The sequence below is a fragment of the Lissotriton helveticus genome, chromosome 12 (genome assembly GCF_964261635.1).
Source record: "Lissotriton helveticus chromosome 12, aLisHel1.1, whole genome shotgun sequence".
Classification (NCBI taxonomy): domain Eukaryota; kingdom Metazoa; phylum Chordata; class Amphibia; order Caudata; family Salamandridae; genus Lissotriton; species Lissotriton helveticus.
In genome coordinates this window covers 723,929,470-723,944,948 of record NC_136073.1, presented here as the reverse complement: position 1 = coordinate 723,944,948, position 15,479 = coordinate 723,929,470, and the positions used below count along the sequence as shown (strand labels likewise).

At 45.3% G+C, this 15,479-nt stretch overlaps 1 protein-coding gene across 1 annotated transcript in view; it reads right to left on the bottom strand.

Annotated features, from left to right (window-relative positions):
* COPA (coat protein complex I subunit alpha) overlaps positions 1–15,479 on the bottom strand; it is a 179,637-nt gene that overhangs the window by 26,597 nt on the left and 137,561 nt on the right. The window contains exons 23-26 of the mRNA XM_078669499.1: positions 8,559–8,682; positions 4,518–4,607; positions 4,142–4,251; positions 107–184 (exon numbers count right to left, since the gene is read on the bottom strand). Coding sequence (XP_078525625.1) covers positions 107–184; positions 4,142–4,251; positions 4,518–4,607; positions 8,559–8,682 — 402 coding nt within the window. The remainder of the gene's footprint in view (positions 1–106; positions 185–4,141; positions 4,252–4,517; positions 4,608–8,558; positions 8,683–15,479) is intronic.

The window sequence follows — 15,479 nt, the reverse complement described above, 5'->3', positions numbered from 1 at the left end:
ATTATTGTATTCCCCCTGGTGCATACATGCAGATCACCATGAACTACACGAATGTAAAAATAGAAGTTACAAAAGGCTTTAAGTACATAAAACACTGCACAATTACCTGAGCTGGACTGGTTCCTTTAGTGGGTGGAACGAAAAATCCATCCTCTGCTCCACCAGCAGTGCCTCCAGAAATGTCCTACGAAAAAAAAATTAAACAAATTCAAGTCTCTCATAAAGGAAGCTTTTGGATCATCCTTTGTCCGTCCAAGAAAAGAACATACAATGCTTACATTTCTTTGGCTTTCCGTAGTGGCAGTAAAATCAATTCAAGAGGCTTCTCTCACAAGGAACATCTAACAAATGGTTGTTGGGGGCATGCTTTAATTTATAAATGATTTCTGAATCAAATAGATTAGAATCATTTTTAAAAGGTTAGCCAGTCTTTCATCCCCTAACAGATTTCGTAATAGGACACCCAATAGGCAACCACATATTCTCCAGTACAAGGTTTGCAAAGTGAGACTCACCCAAGTATTATGTCAAGGATAGCTTCTACATCTCAGAAATACATGAAAGTCTACTGAGGGTTTGGGTTGTACAGAATAGGCGCTAGAACAGTGTGCAACGTGAATATTAATTAGTGAGAGGTCCAGATAGTAGAACGGTGCTGCCAGTAGAGAGGAAACTCTGAAGCCCCTCGGAAGCGGCCTGGTGGGGAACACCACATAAACTTATAGCAGGTACTGTGCACACGTACTGTGTAAAACAACTTCAGTAAGTATAAATAGTCAATAAATCCAACAAACAAGAGAAACCAATTTTTTGTTTTGAAGACAATATATTTTCACTTCATATACGTCTTCTTTTTCTTTTTGCATGTAAATCTTAACGCCAGCCGACACGTGCTTCGTCACTAGAACAATGTCTGTGACTCATCAGGGCTGAAAAGGGCGCTTGAGTGACTGGGCGGTGTAGAGAGGATAAATCGCGTGGTCCCAGGTATTTTGTCGGGGACTACGAACTCAAGGAGAGATCGCCTGCTCACCAGTTACGGACCGAACGTACCCGCACACTGACCATTGTCAAGAGATCGCGTGTTAGTTGTACCCGACTACACGGTATTTTTCTACTTGTTCGAGTCACTTTCCTTGAGTTCGCTTCGGCCGACGGGAGCACGGAAGGGGTTAAACAACCAATCCGGTTTAGTCTGGAATTTGCAGATCAAAATATCTTTAATTAGCAGCATTATTGTGTCAATTTTAAAGAATATTATATCAAACCACATTAAGAAATGCACATTATGTGTGTTCTCGTGTGGGATATTGAGCGGATGTAGAGGAAGTTTCATTAGGAAGGTAAAATAACTTGTCAGACATGTAAATATGTTCAACAGAAAATAAAGATAGCTAGACTATGAATCCAAAGGATTTTCATGCAGTCATAGAAGGAGCTGAATACGTCTGGGGGCTTCATTAGAAGCCCCTTTTCAGAGAAATGAAAGTACAATTGAAGATAAGAACTGCAGGTGTACAGAAGAAACATACCTGCCAGTGTAGTTCACAGGTATTGGTTTACTTTACAGACACAGATTTATGAACACCCACAAACTCTGGGTCAGAACTCTGTATACAATTGAATATGTCTATATTACACTCTTCACATAACCCCAGCACAACCTTCACCTCACTTTTCCCAATCGCCTCTACTCTTAATCAGGACTCAGTTTCTCATGAGTTACTGAATGGACCCAAGCATTGTGCAGAAGGTTGGAAGCAGACAAAGTTGGCTATGAAGCTTAAAAGAGTTCAAAAGCCAGATAAAAATACAGTGGAAAAAGACACAAATGTGGTAGATCAAATCACCCCATGCAAAAAACGAATGGGTTCAGGATACGCTTATATGGGGATGTATCATGGCTTCTGGGAGAGACTAATTAGAAAGCAATCCTGAAGCTGTTGCGGCACAAGTTGGTGCCCTCTGATAGCATACTTTAAGATGTTTTCAGCTTGAGCATGGTCTCTATAATATATCTTCAGGTAAGGAACTTACAGGAAGATGTATCAATTAGATGCACCACACTAAAATTAATAATTACACAACACCAATTAATAATAATAATAAAGATTGCCTTAATTTTCATCACCACTTTAAAGTAGATTATTTCAGAACCCAGGAAATTGATCGGCTAAAAGACCTACTAACATTTGAGTAGAAAAAGTGATCCTTTGGAGATTACACTCATCTTGAAGCAAAGAGTAAGAATCTTAAATTTACATTGCTTAACCCACCTTACCTAAAACAATACTCACTTCTAGGAAAACATTTTGGAAATGCAAAATGATATTTTTTTTGCAGTAATTCAGAGGGTCCTTACATATCTTCTTCTAATTTTTAAATTGGTCCTATTAAAACGCACTACTGTTGTTCTAGAAAGGGACATTTGTTTAGAGAATGTGAACAACAAGAAAACTAACTTCATACCCAGTAAAATTCCAATTCTCCAGAAGGTCCCTGCTAGTAACTTACTTGTGTCTTGAGAAATGTTTCTTTGGCTGTGAAAGAAGAAATCTCCTCAAACATACGCAATACCTTTCTTATTGAACATTTAACCTTGATCCACACCCTGGATCTTTATTCTACAGAGACAGACAACAAGTAAGAGTACAATGATCAGCGGCAAGCGCAAATGGAAGTGCGTAGCTTCCATTGTTGTAAAAAAACAAGCATTTTCAGATTCCCAGCAGAGTTGAAACCAGTACTAGACCAAGTCTAAATGTTTACCAGGGCAAAAAAGGCAGGTGTTGAGGAGACTGCGGAATGAAAGTTGTGGTACAAATTTAGAAAAAAGAAGAAGATTCACCACTGCAAAAAAGGGAAGGCTATGTAACTAACAAGAAAACTCACACAGAGTGCTAGGAATAACTAAGAATAGAGCAGAGGCCTAGCTCAACATCCATGAATGACCGGGAGCTTCAAGTCATGTTTGAATGAACAATGAATCGGACCCGTGAGTATCACTTACAGGCTATTCTATTTTGAATTTATAACCAGTGAAAACTGAACAGATAAAGAAAAACAGGTTTGTTTAATGTGATACCTAGCATTACTTGTATAGTGTTCTGAAGAGCTGTAAAGTGTTCCGAATAAGGTGTGGTTTTGAAATGATACGTCTGCAAGCTCCTAAAAATCAAAGATGTACCAGACAGTACTGCCATGTGAACAATAGTTTTAGACAGAGTGGATATACAAAATCTTCTAATTTTCAATACAGATGGAGCTCCTCGAGGTCAGCTTATTTACATGTGGATTATTAGCACATCAACTACAGTCAAAAAATAAATCAAAAGGAAGTTTGCAGCTAATAAGGTGAGACTGTAGGTGTATTGACCCCACTGCTGGGCTATACCATCTCTCTGATGTACCACACTTTTGTTCTTGGTTTGTACATTATTGTGTGTGTTGGGGGCGGGGGGCACTTCTGATCACCAAAAGGTTTATTTCAAAGCGACCATTCAGAGCCTTGTATCCTTGCTCTCCACCAGAGAATGCTGAAACCCTGGAAATAGCAATAATCTTGTATCACCGAGTAGGAATACAATATGCAATATATAAATGTTTCTGTTGTGTATTATCTGACAATAAACAGATCTTTGACAACAACACAAAAATTCTAAGATTTTAAACTGAAAAGCCTGGCCTGGGAGAGGTACCCATTTCGGTATCTACTATTTGTTTGACCACAATCCTGGGGAACTGCTAGAGTGGAATCATTAGATGGAAATGAACAGATTCCATCACGTTTGGCATAAAGATATCCATGTTTAAGTCTAGTTGCACATGATCACGTATCTGCTGAATAGCAGCGATTAAAAGGGATTTTTGATTCAAAGGCATCCTTTGGAATTCTTAAGAATGAAATTTCTAAATACAGAGGGATGCTCAGTGAAGACTGCAACAATGAAAACCTGCTAACCAAAGCTATCTTGTACGATTGAAATGTGACTAATCTAGCTAGGATAGTTTTAGGGTGCCTTCAGCAACCATGTGAGGCTTGATTATGTTTTTGCTTGCTTAGGAACAGGTGTTTTGTGACCCAACACAGTTTACCTTTTGTGAATTATATATGAGCTCTTAGACAAAACAAATTCTATACCAGTTCCGGTGGGAGGTCCAGATCTTCTTCAACTTCCCAACCACCTCCTTCTTCCTGTCCTTTGCTGACGCCATCCTCCCCAAAGCCTTCGGTGGCATCCACAAAACCATCTGAAATACCCAAGAAAGTCAAGTTAAACATTTACAGACAAGAAATTATATCTTTACGGTAATAATTCCTTTAGGTGAAAACAAGCAGCTTTGAAATATTTAAACATCACAGTGTAAGAGACTTAAAAACCTCAGAAATACAAGAACTATTGCACACCATGCTAATTAACTGTAATATACACGCACCCACACTGCATAGATTAATATAAAATTACGACGTTGTCAAATGTTTCATGGGAATGTTGCATATAAAAAAAGGTTCTAACCTTCATCAAGTTGCAATTCTGCATCTTCGTCCCATCCCTCAGTTCCAACTGTGTCAATATCAATATCAGCAGCCATTGCATTCCCTTTACCTGAGGAAACAGAATGCATTAATTCCATCAGAAAAATAGCAGCAATGAGCACTCTAGAAACAGAAAGAAATAACTGAAGAATGTGGTTACTATAAGGTGGTTCACTAAGGTAGTGGTGGCCCCTTCCTACAGCGTTAATGAGTGGGTTGATGCGCGGACTAAGTAAATAATAGGGCATTATAGACTAGGTGCATGCCCCTGTCCCACTTAGGTGGCAATGTCACATACAGTCAAAGAGTGGTGTGAACAGTCGCCAATGGTACAGCAATACTGAGGGTCAAGAGGGTACAAGCTGGCTTACAAAGAGCCTGGGAGTGAAGATTGGCCAGGTGTCTGATGCATGCATTGGTTTCCTGGAGTGACAACATACGAGAGCAGTCCCCAAGTGTTGGCACACAGGCTTGCCCTGCCTATCCTACGAGGCTGTTCTCCTTTCCACTATCTGGTAAGTGCCCAGAAACAACAAGAGAGAATGCCCTACAAGAACTTTGCAGTAGCGACATCAGGAAATTCAGATAAAATCCTGACTGTGCACCATGTGCTAGACCGTTGAGACTCGGTGAATAGTTTAAGATAAATAACCCCTAACAGGAAAGTTTGTGCAGGAATACATATGGACCAAAGTCATAGCATGGATTGGAGAAGCTGTATAACCCTTTGGTTTTATTGATGTTTTTCAACTGGGTACACTTGGAAATGTGCAAGAACATTAGAGGTACTTCATGTAAAGTACAGATGTTCCACAGTACAGTCCAAGATCTACTTCATGGGTGTTCCACCTAAAGTGTACCCCGCTTACACTTAAGAGAGTGGCTCACACACGGGGGATAAAGGGGGTTGTGGTTGCTGAATACCAGCTCCAACCTTTGCATAAAATTGTGGTTTAAGCATTACCATGGTTTGCTGAATGGAGAAAAATAGGCCAGGCTGTTGTGTACATGGTAAATCCAATATGCTGCACAAAGGGGAATACTCTGCAGGTTACCTTTGTCAATTCTTTACATTTCACAACCTGAATGCTCTGTGCTTCACTGGTCCCTACCTCTTTGTCACTGCTCCAAATAGTAACCTATTAAATCAGTTTTCTCCAATGTACTTGAAACTCCCCTCCCTATATTGGCAGGGTAGAAATGGAGAAAGACAGCCAAGCCTGCTTGAGGGCAATTCAGGGAGTACACTGGACTGGTGGAACCAGACATCTCTCTAGCATGTTGCCTAAAACCAAGAAATGCGATCCATTCTCGATGGAGAGTATTTATAATTTGAAAAAACTCGCCTCTGAGATGGCCCTACCTTCAACATCAGTGCCAAAGATATAGACTGTGTCCAATGAGTTAGGGAATTTGAATTCCTCAGTACTCTACAAACACAAACATAAAGGTTATTTACCACAACAGGGCCCAGTTTTTCCCTGCCCTCCTCATGGGCTGGTTCTAAACCCAACACACTGAATGAAGCCCTGTGCTGTGCCCCACTTTGGAAGATGAAGTTGACCTGCCTAGTCGATGTAGAGATGCAAGAAGGAAGACTCAGCTGACTAACGCAGAAGTGGAGAATGCTTTAAGGGACTGAGTCCCTCGAGAGTCATGCAGTCCTGTTTACCATAATTACTGCCAAGAAGCATGTTATGTGCCCTTAAAATCTAACGTATGCAGAAATGCCTTTAAAGACTGCCGAGTGTGTCTTCCTGTTCTCTACCCCAAGTGTCTAGCTGGTCACCTTGCCCAAGTAATAGCAAAACCATGTCTCCAGAACTTTGTTTCCTGAGTTAATGGTTTTAAACTTCACAAATGTACTCCAGTGACATGAACAGAACATGGTAGTCAGAAGCAGATGAGCGTCAGAGTGCTCCCCTAATGCCTTGAACAGCAGTGGCCACTTAGTATACAGTGGTAATAACACCAAATGATAGACAAGGCGATGCCTCTCAAACCAGATAAAAGCAAACCTGCTAAGGATAAAATTATTTAGGCTAGGATGGAAGAGATGGAAAGCAAATTAAAGAAGATAAAGTAGAAGAAGATTGAGCCCATGGATTTACAGCTGCAAGATCACAAATCTGAGATCCAACAGCAAAAACAACTTCAGAGCTTGCGCAGTCACTGCCATACCCACACTAGAATCCACAATTGAGGAAATTGGAAATGCAGCAACATGGCATAGGGTAAGAGTCCTAGAGATTCCACAGACCACAGCAAGCAAAGCTAATAAATTCCAACTACTGCAATTCTTAATAGAGTGGTTTTTCAGGGTTCCTTTTCCAACCAACTGGAGGTCCAAAGGGAAATTAGACTGCTCAAATCAGGCGAAAGAGGTGGGACCATTAAAGTGGACTTGTGCTCGAACTGATCAGAGCAGCCACGAAAAGTAAAAGTACTAATGTGGAAAAACTAGAGGATTCATATTTTCATCCATCTGCCATGGATAACCCCAGCAAAGGGAACAAGAACTGGAGACCATAAAGGTTATCATCGCATTAGGCAGCACCTACTTAAGCAGAGGAAGGTAATGGATGAAACACAGTTAGGATGTTTAATCAACCAAAAGTGGCTAAGGACTAAGGGGCTAATTATGATGGCAGTCCAATGCCCTACTAGGGGCCCAAAAAAGCATTTCCGCCAGCCTTTTCACATCAGAAGAATCGACCTGAAATGGCTGATTGAAAGGCAGATCGTAATCGCCACTGCAGTGCTTGAGAAGGCACTGCCTCCATTGTGGGGACTGCGATCCGACCGACTGCACGACGGGCTCCTTGAGCCTAATGGAAGCTGTCAGTCGGTCTCTGAGGCAATGCGGTCTGACCAACCGCATCCTAATGCGGAGGTTTGACTGTGGTTGACGTCGGTGTTGGTCCCTCCAACATCGTAATCAGCTCCTTGGTCTTTAATAAAAGATAGAACTGGGGAAGGTCAAAGTTTTCCCAGGTCATAGGTAGACTGAAATTTAGAGTTAAGAGGTTCCCCACATTCATCTTACTGAGTGGGGTAACTAAAGCTGTTTACTTTTGAGTTTTTGCTAATAGGGGCCAAGAGTGCTGGGTGAAATAGCTCAATTGATCCATGCTCCTTTATTTTCAAAACTGGTTTGATAATAGTCATTGGAATAGGATTATCCCATGAGCCCTCCCTCTGGCTATCCCCCTCTATTGACTCATAGGGGGCAAGAAGATTAGTTCTCATTTTAATTTTATTAGTTTAGAGGTCCATAACTTTAAAACCAAAATAAATTATTCTTTGATTTTTGTACAATAATCTTGAAATACAACATTTTGGTGATGCGTATTTCAACTGCTGAAACATTAAGAAAATAAACTGAATTTTGTGGAAATGTAGTTTGAATTTTGTGTGGGGGATTTTTGGGCTTCCTATATTTTGCAATGCTGCTTGGGATAATCAGCAACATTGATTCAAACCTACGTAAGTAGCTGTTTAGTCTCTAGAGGGACTGTGGTTCCTACATACATGTGGAACCACACAATATATAAGGGTATTGGCACAGTGACCCTCATTTATCAGATTATTTTAAAAGAGAGGTAAGATGAGGCCCAGTTTGTTTCCAGACAAAACTCTATATGGAGGTTTGTGGAGGTAAGTGGATGTTAGTGTGTAAAGTACTTGTATAGGAGAGACCTGCACTCCACAGTCCTCTACCGTGACACCATCACAGCTTGTTAGACTCTTGGCCTTACCCTGAAGAGAATGGGAACTATGTCCTTACTTGCTGCTCTCATTCCTCTCCAGGAAACAGGCAATTAAGTTACAATTGGTAGAGAAAGGAACCAAAGAATAATATTTATCAGAAAGGAAGTCTAATAACAATACCAAATGAGTGGACATTAGTGGGTGGAGGAAGTAGAAAAGAGTTCTCATAATCTAGAAATATTTATAAAAAGAATGAACAGGAAACGTTTACAGAAGCAGTAATGTGCAAATTCAGTTCACATAAATATACCTTTGCTGGCGATTGCTCCTTCGAAGAAGCCTTTTGACATGGTAAGCAGTGGCCAGTTGGTGTCCAATGGCATTACAGGGGGAGGAGGTTGTAGCAGCATTGCACCTGGATCAATCTCCGGAATCTAGATTGGAAGGGAAGTGAGCGAGAATGATAAACAAGCTGACATATGACAATGAATGAAACAGAAAATGTTACTGACCAGTAGAAATTCCCCAGCTTAGGCCACAAGTGATTTTCCTTTATTTACAACGGAGTAGCAGTTGTCACTTGCTGAAGAAAATAAATCAAGGTACAACAATATTATGTTCACCACAGGTCCCCAATGACTTCCAACTAAGCCTTCTGCATGCTAGTTCCCAAACCAAATGAGAACCAATACTTGTCTTGCTGCTGGGTGTAGAGACATCTCGAGGCATTGTTTCACTCCGCCAAGCTTAGTTATCGCCTCTTTTGCCAACAAATGCAAAATATGCAAACATTTTTTACAAGCTGAACCAATCCTCGAAGTACACTTTAGCGCAGTAGCAGGATCAGCCTTTACCAGCACATACAAATTAAAGCAATTCATCCATTTTAGTGACAAGACTCCCTAGTAAGCAAATTCTGGGCTTAAATCAATGTTATTCTGGATTAGATAAATTAACTAATGTTGGCCTAACCAAGTGCCCAACCGGAAAATGTGAAGAATGGAGATGCTAGTCCTAACCTAAATAGTAGGAATTTTGGGAGCAATACATCCGCCCTTCAGAAATTACATCAGGCCTTCGGATGTTCAGATGATAAGGCCTTTACTCATTTTAAGTCCAGATCATAGTCAAACCTTGAGCTACCTCTGGAATAATTTTTTTCATTCAGGCAAAATAAATGGTTTCTGTTTTTAGGATCCGTCACGCTGCCATGAAAGCCCTATATTTTTACTGGGTTGGGGTCACACTTCCCTTTCCTTAGCCCCTAAAGTAATCTTCTGCCTCTGTGGAGAAAAGGAAAGCAGAAATATATTTTCCACCCCCTCCTCTGTGCTGCCCCTACAGTAAGAGAGAGTTTATCATACGACTACCCGTCAAAGAATCATATTCTGGCAGGCTACAGGTATGGGACCCCATTGTGAACCCACAAAATCAGGGGGAAAAAACGTTTGGATCGCATAATTTATTGCGTGCAAATATTAAGTAAATTATGTCGGCCATCATAATGCATACTTTGTTGCAGAGAAACCTACGTTTATGGAGATTTTTAGGTTCCTGGTTAATCAATCAATCATAGCATTTGTAAAGCGCACTACATACCCGTAAGGGTCTCAAGGTGCTGGGGGAGGAGGAGTCTCCTGAAGGTTAGAAGGTCTTTGATCTGCCATAGGCGGATGGGGAGGGTGTTCCACGTCTTGGCGGCGAGGTGGGAGAATGATCTGCCGCCGGCGGTCATTCTTCGGATGCGGGGGACGGTGGCGAGGGCGTGGTCTGCAGAGCGGAGCTGGCGGGCGGGGGTGTAGAGGCTGAGTCGTCTGTTGAGGTACGCTGGTCTGGTGTTGTGGAGTGCCTTGTGTGCATGGGTGAGGAGCTTGAAGGTTATCCTCTTGTTGATGGGGAGCCAGTGCAGGTCTTTCAGGTGGGGTGTGATGTGGCTGAAGCAGGAGATGTGAAGGATCAGGCGTGCTGAGGCGTTCTGGATGCGCTGAAGTCGTTTCAGGAGTTTGGCCGGGGCTCCTGCGTAGAGTGCGTTGCCGTAGTCCAGTCTGCTGCTGACGAGGGCCTGGGTGACCCTCCTTCTAGTTTCAGTGGGGATCCACTTGAAGATCCTGCGAAGCATACGGAGAGTTTTGAAGCAGGTGGAGGAGACTGCGTTGACCTGCTTTGTTATGGAGAGTGCGGAGTCGAGGATGACCCCTAGGTTTTGTGCGTGGTTGGTGGGTGTAGGGGGTGCTCCTAGTGCCGTCGGCCACCAGGAGTTGTCCCAGGCCGAAGGGGTGGAGCCGAGGATGAGGACCTCTGTCTTGTCCGAGTTCAGCTTCAGTCGGCTGTTCCTCATCCAGTCGGCGATGGCCTTCATTCCTTCGTGGAGGTTGGTTTTGGCAGTGTTGGGGTCCTTGGTGAGCGAGAGGATCAGCTGGGTGTCGTCGGCGTAGGAGATGATGTTTAGGTCGTTCTGTCGGGCGACGTGGGCGAGTGGTGCCATGTAGATGTTGAACAACGTTGGGCTGAGAGATGAGCCTTGGAGTACGCCGCAGATGATCTCGGTGGCTTCGGAGCGGAAGGGGGGGGGAGCGGACGCTCTGGGTTCTCATGGAGAGGAAGGAGGTGGTCCAGTTCAGGGCCTTCTCTAGGATTCCAGCATTGTGGAGGCGTGCTCTTAGTGTGCGATGGCAGACTGTGTCGAAAGCAGCCGACAGGTCCAGGAGGATGAGGGCCGTGGTTTCTCCGTTGTCGAGCAGGTTCCTGATGTCGTCGGTGGCGGCGATGAGGGCAGTTTCAGTGCTGTGGTTGCTGCGGAACCCTGACTGGGATGGGTCCAGGATGTTGTTCTCTTCGCTGGTCAGTTGTATGTTGACAGCCTTTTCGATGACCTTCGCCGGGAACGGGAGCAGGGAGATGGGTCGGAAGTTCTTGAGGTCCTTGGGGTCTGCCTTGGGTTTCTTCAGTAGGACGTTGATCTCTGCGTGCTTCCAGCTCTCCGGGAAGGTCGCTGTCTCGAAGGAAATGTTGATGGTTTTCCGGAGGTGGGGTGCAATGGTGCTGCTGGCTTTGTTGTAGATGTGGTGTGGGCAGGGGTCTTCCGGGGATCCGGAGTGGACGGTGTTCATGATCTTGATGGTGTCGTTGATGTTGGTCCAGGCACGCAGGCGGTTGGTGGTCGTGGGAGTGGGGGGGTGGGCTGTTGCCGGGGTGGTGACGGCGTTCATGGTGTCGTGGATGTCTGTGATCTTGCGATGGAAGAAAGTGGCCAGCAAGTCACACAGGTCTTGTGACAGTGGGATGTCGTTGGTGTTGGAGCTGGGGTTGGAGAGTTCCTTCACGATGCTGAAGAGCTCTTTGCTGTTGTGCGAGTTGTTGTCTAGGCGGTCTCTGAAGGTGGTCCTTTCGGCAGATCTGATGAGTTGGTGGGGTCGGCGGGTGGCGTTCCTGTGGGCTGTGTAGCTTTCCGGTGTTCTTTCGCGGGTCCAGTTTTTTTCTAGTTTTCGGCAGGTTCGCTTGCAGGCCTGGAGGTTTTCGGTGAACCAGCTGGCTCTCTTGCTGGAGTGGGTGTTCGGGGGTTTCTTGAGCGGGGCAAGGTTGTTGGCGCAGTCGTTGATCCATTGTCTGAGGCTGTGGGCTGCAGCGTCTGGGTCGGTTGGGTCTGAGGGTGGGTTCTGGGCGAGGGCGGCGGTTAGCTGGTCCTCGGTGATCTTGCCCCAGCTGCGGCGAGGCATCTGGTGGGTGTAGTGGTGTGTGGTGGGTTTCCGGAAGGTGAAGTGGATGCAGCGGTAGTCGGTCCAGTGGAGTTCGGTGGTGCGGTCGAAGACGTGGCTGCTCGCTGAGAAGATGGGGTCAAGCGTGTGGCCAGCGGATTGTGTGGGTGCTGTGACGAGTTGTCTGAGTCCGAGGTTGCTGAGGTTGTCTATCAGGGTGGAGGAGTTGGCGTCGTCGTTGTTCTCGAGGAGGAAGTTCAGGTCCCCGAAGAGGATGTAGTCCATGGAGGCGAGGGCGTGTGTGCTGGTCGGGGTCCTGGGGGTCTGTAAATGAGGGTGCCTCTGAGGGTAGTGTTGGGGTCGGTGTGGATCTGGAAGTGCAGGTGTTCGGCGGTGCTGACGGGGTCATCGGCGTGTGTCGACATTTTGAGAGTATTTCTGTGGACGAGGGCAATTCCTCCTCCTATTCCTATGGTGCGGTCCTTGCGGGTGATCTTGTAGCCTTCCGGGATGGCTATGGCGATGTCAGGTGCTGAGGAGGGGGTCAGCCAGGTCTCAATCAGGAAGGCGACGTCTGGGGCGTTGGTGTAGAGTAGATCCCAGAGTTTGACGGCGTGTATGCAGGCGGAGTGGGTGTTGAGCAGGATACATCTGAGGAAGTTGGTTTCCATGTTGGGTGGGTTGGCGGGCCGGATGCTGGTGAAGCTGCAGTTCCGGCAGGAGAAGGGTCCTTGGGTGCGTTTCAGGGCAGCCATGCAGCAGGAGCGAGATTGTCCGGCATTGAGTGTGTGCAGAGTGCTGGAGTCGTAGCGGAGGCGGGTGTCCTGGTGTGTGCGGGGTCCAGGGTTCCTGGCGCTGGGCGTGGTCCAGGCGCAGACAGACGCAGACGGGCTTGCCTTAGGTGTGCCATCAGCTCGGCCATGCAGGGTCCGGCATATATGGGGAGGTGGGAGGGAGGAGCAGCTGGGAGGGGGGAGAAGCGAATGGGCAGTGGTCAGTCAGAGGGGCAGGCCGCAGGGGACACAGCGGCGGGGGAGACGAGTGGCACAGAAGGCAAAAATGGGGCACAGGAGGGGGGAAACAGTGGCACAGAAGGCAAAAAACGGGACACAAGAGGGGGAAAACAGTGGCACAGAAGGCAATAAAAACGGGGCACCAAAACGGAAGAAACACACTTATCAGCGAGACCTCAGCAGCGGCAGGGGCACACAGGCATAGCTGTGCGGAGGGGGAGCGACCAACCTGAACCATGGTTAAGTGTTCAGACAGACAGCATGCCTCACAGCAAGTGTCTTCTCTTGCTCAATTTAGGGTTAGTTAATAAATTGTTGTCTTCTTAACACTTCTACAGAGCACGTGGGGTCCTAAATTCTGAATCCTTTATCTGTGACATCAAGCTGAAGGCAATGCTATCATTGGAATCAATTCTGGATCACCAAAGCTTTCGCTCTTATTACTTTTTGAACCTCATTAGCATAGAACAAAATTCTGTTACACGGTCAGCTTGTAAAGAGGTTTGTACTCCACAACCGCAGTTAGCAAGAAAATTGCAGTTGTTTTCGTTAGTAAAAGCAATGTACACCAGAAATATGTCAATGTAAAATACACAAAACATTCTGTCAGACAGCAAAAATAAAAAAAAGTCACTTTTTTAGGCATGCTCTGGCTTAGTACACTTACATTAAGTGAGTTGATGTATTACACTACTCAATGCGGAAACATGAACCATACTATTATAAATATGCAATACAGGCCTAGATTTTGCTGGGAAACCCATACATAAGGATGCTGAAGATGCTGCAAGATAACAGCCCTGATTGTCCCCTTTTGAGTATTACTTCTTCCACAGCCTCAACTAGATAATCACACTCCCCTGAGACTTAACCACTGTGCAATTAACTCTTTATGGAAATTGGCTTTGTATATGGCATCAATGATAAGCACTATCCCCTAATGGGGGAGCGTCGGGAAACATCCTTTACAACGCAACTTTTACCACGCAGTGCCTTTACGACGCAACTTTTACAACGCAAACCATTACAACGCATTGTGCTGGGGGGTGCTCTAGGATAGGGAATAGATTTAATTTACTATCCAACACCTTCCCTACTATCCACGGGGACTGGAGTTGGAATAGTAAATTAAACTATTCACTATCCAGCGCCCCAAAGCACTATGCGTTGTAAAGGCATGCGTTGTAAAAACAGCGTTGTAAAGGCATGCGATGTAAAAGCATGCGTTGTAATGTCCTACATCCGGGAGCGTATCCTAGTCGCACTCAAATGATTGAATTCAATATGGCAGACCACTAGGTGGTTATACCGTGCACAGAATCCAGAGGTTCCCCCTGTAGCCTACATGGCTCAATGTAAACCCAAAGTGCTCTACTTGTGGTAGGCTGGGCAAGCAGCCTTAGGCCCAACACAGAGGATGGTACAACATTTATTATGCACACACCGATTAATAAATGACACCCGTCTCAAAAAGGAGATAAACACAAATTTTAGAAAAATACGCTTCTTTCAATATTTATTTTAAGACCTAGATGTTCGCAAAAATAAGTAGGGTTTTCAGGACAAAAATACTTCACACCTTAAAAAGTGGACACTAAGTGCAATTTTTAGGCTTTGCAATATTAACCTATGAGAGGAAAACAAGAATGTAGTTATTGCAGGTTACAACTTAATTTACAATTTCAGTCTTTGGGAATTTTGGTCAATACCAGGCAGGGTTCTTATTACTACCAAGACCAAGAGTGTACCCCGATTGGCACAGGGGCAGCCGGGTGAGGTCAAAGTCTAGGTCAAACGCCCAATGTTAATCAATTGAGACCCGGGAAGTCGAAGTCACGCTGCTCACAGGGGAGTAAATCAGAGTCAGCGGTCGAGCTCCGGGAGTTATGTACAGGGGGGCACAAGGCAGCAACAAACTTTCACCCTCAGCAATACAGAGGCAGCTGGGTGGAGAGTACCAACACAGCGTCAGGCGCCCAATGCAAACCAATGGGGGAGATCGAAATTTAAGGAAGGCTGCATGCTCAGGCCACAGGACCGGAAGAAGAACACCCAAAGCTGCCCAGCTAAGTAGAGATGCAAGGGGATGTAGGGACACTGTTAGTCAAGCTCCCAAAGGCCCAGGGGTTTTGGCTGCAAGGGTGTCCTTTGGCATCCGGAAACTGCTTGATGGGCAGGTCGCGGTCAGGGGGAGTCTTCAAGTTGAGGCTGCAGGCATCAAGGTGGAGTCTGGCAGGCGTCAGCCTATGGTGGACAGACTCAAAAGCGCTGGGGTTCCTTCGCAGGACCGGTGATCATTTGGACTCTGGCTGTGGGGTTCTGGTGCAGAGGTGGGTCGGGAGGTGGTTTCATGGTTCCTCAGGGCAGAGATCTTTGGAGTTGGTTTCTTCTGGATAGGTCTGCTGTCCACGGGAGAATAGGAGTCTTTGTTGAAGACAAGCAGTCCTCCCAGGATTCTGGAGGTCACTGGTCTGTGTGGAGAGTCGCTCTTCTTCATAGGTCATCGAAATCTGATTTCAGGGT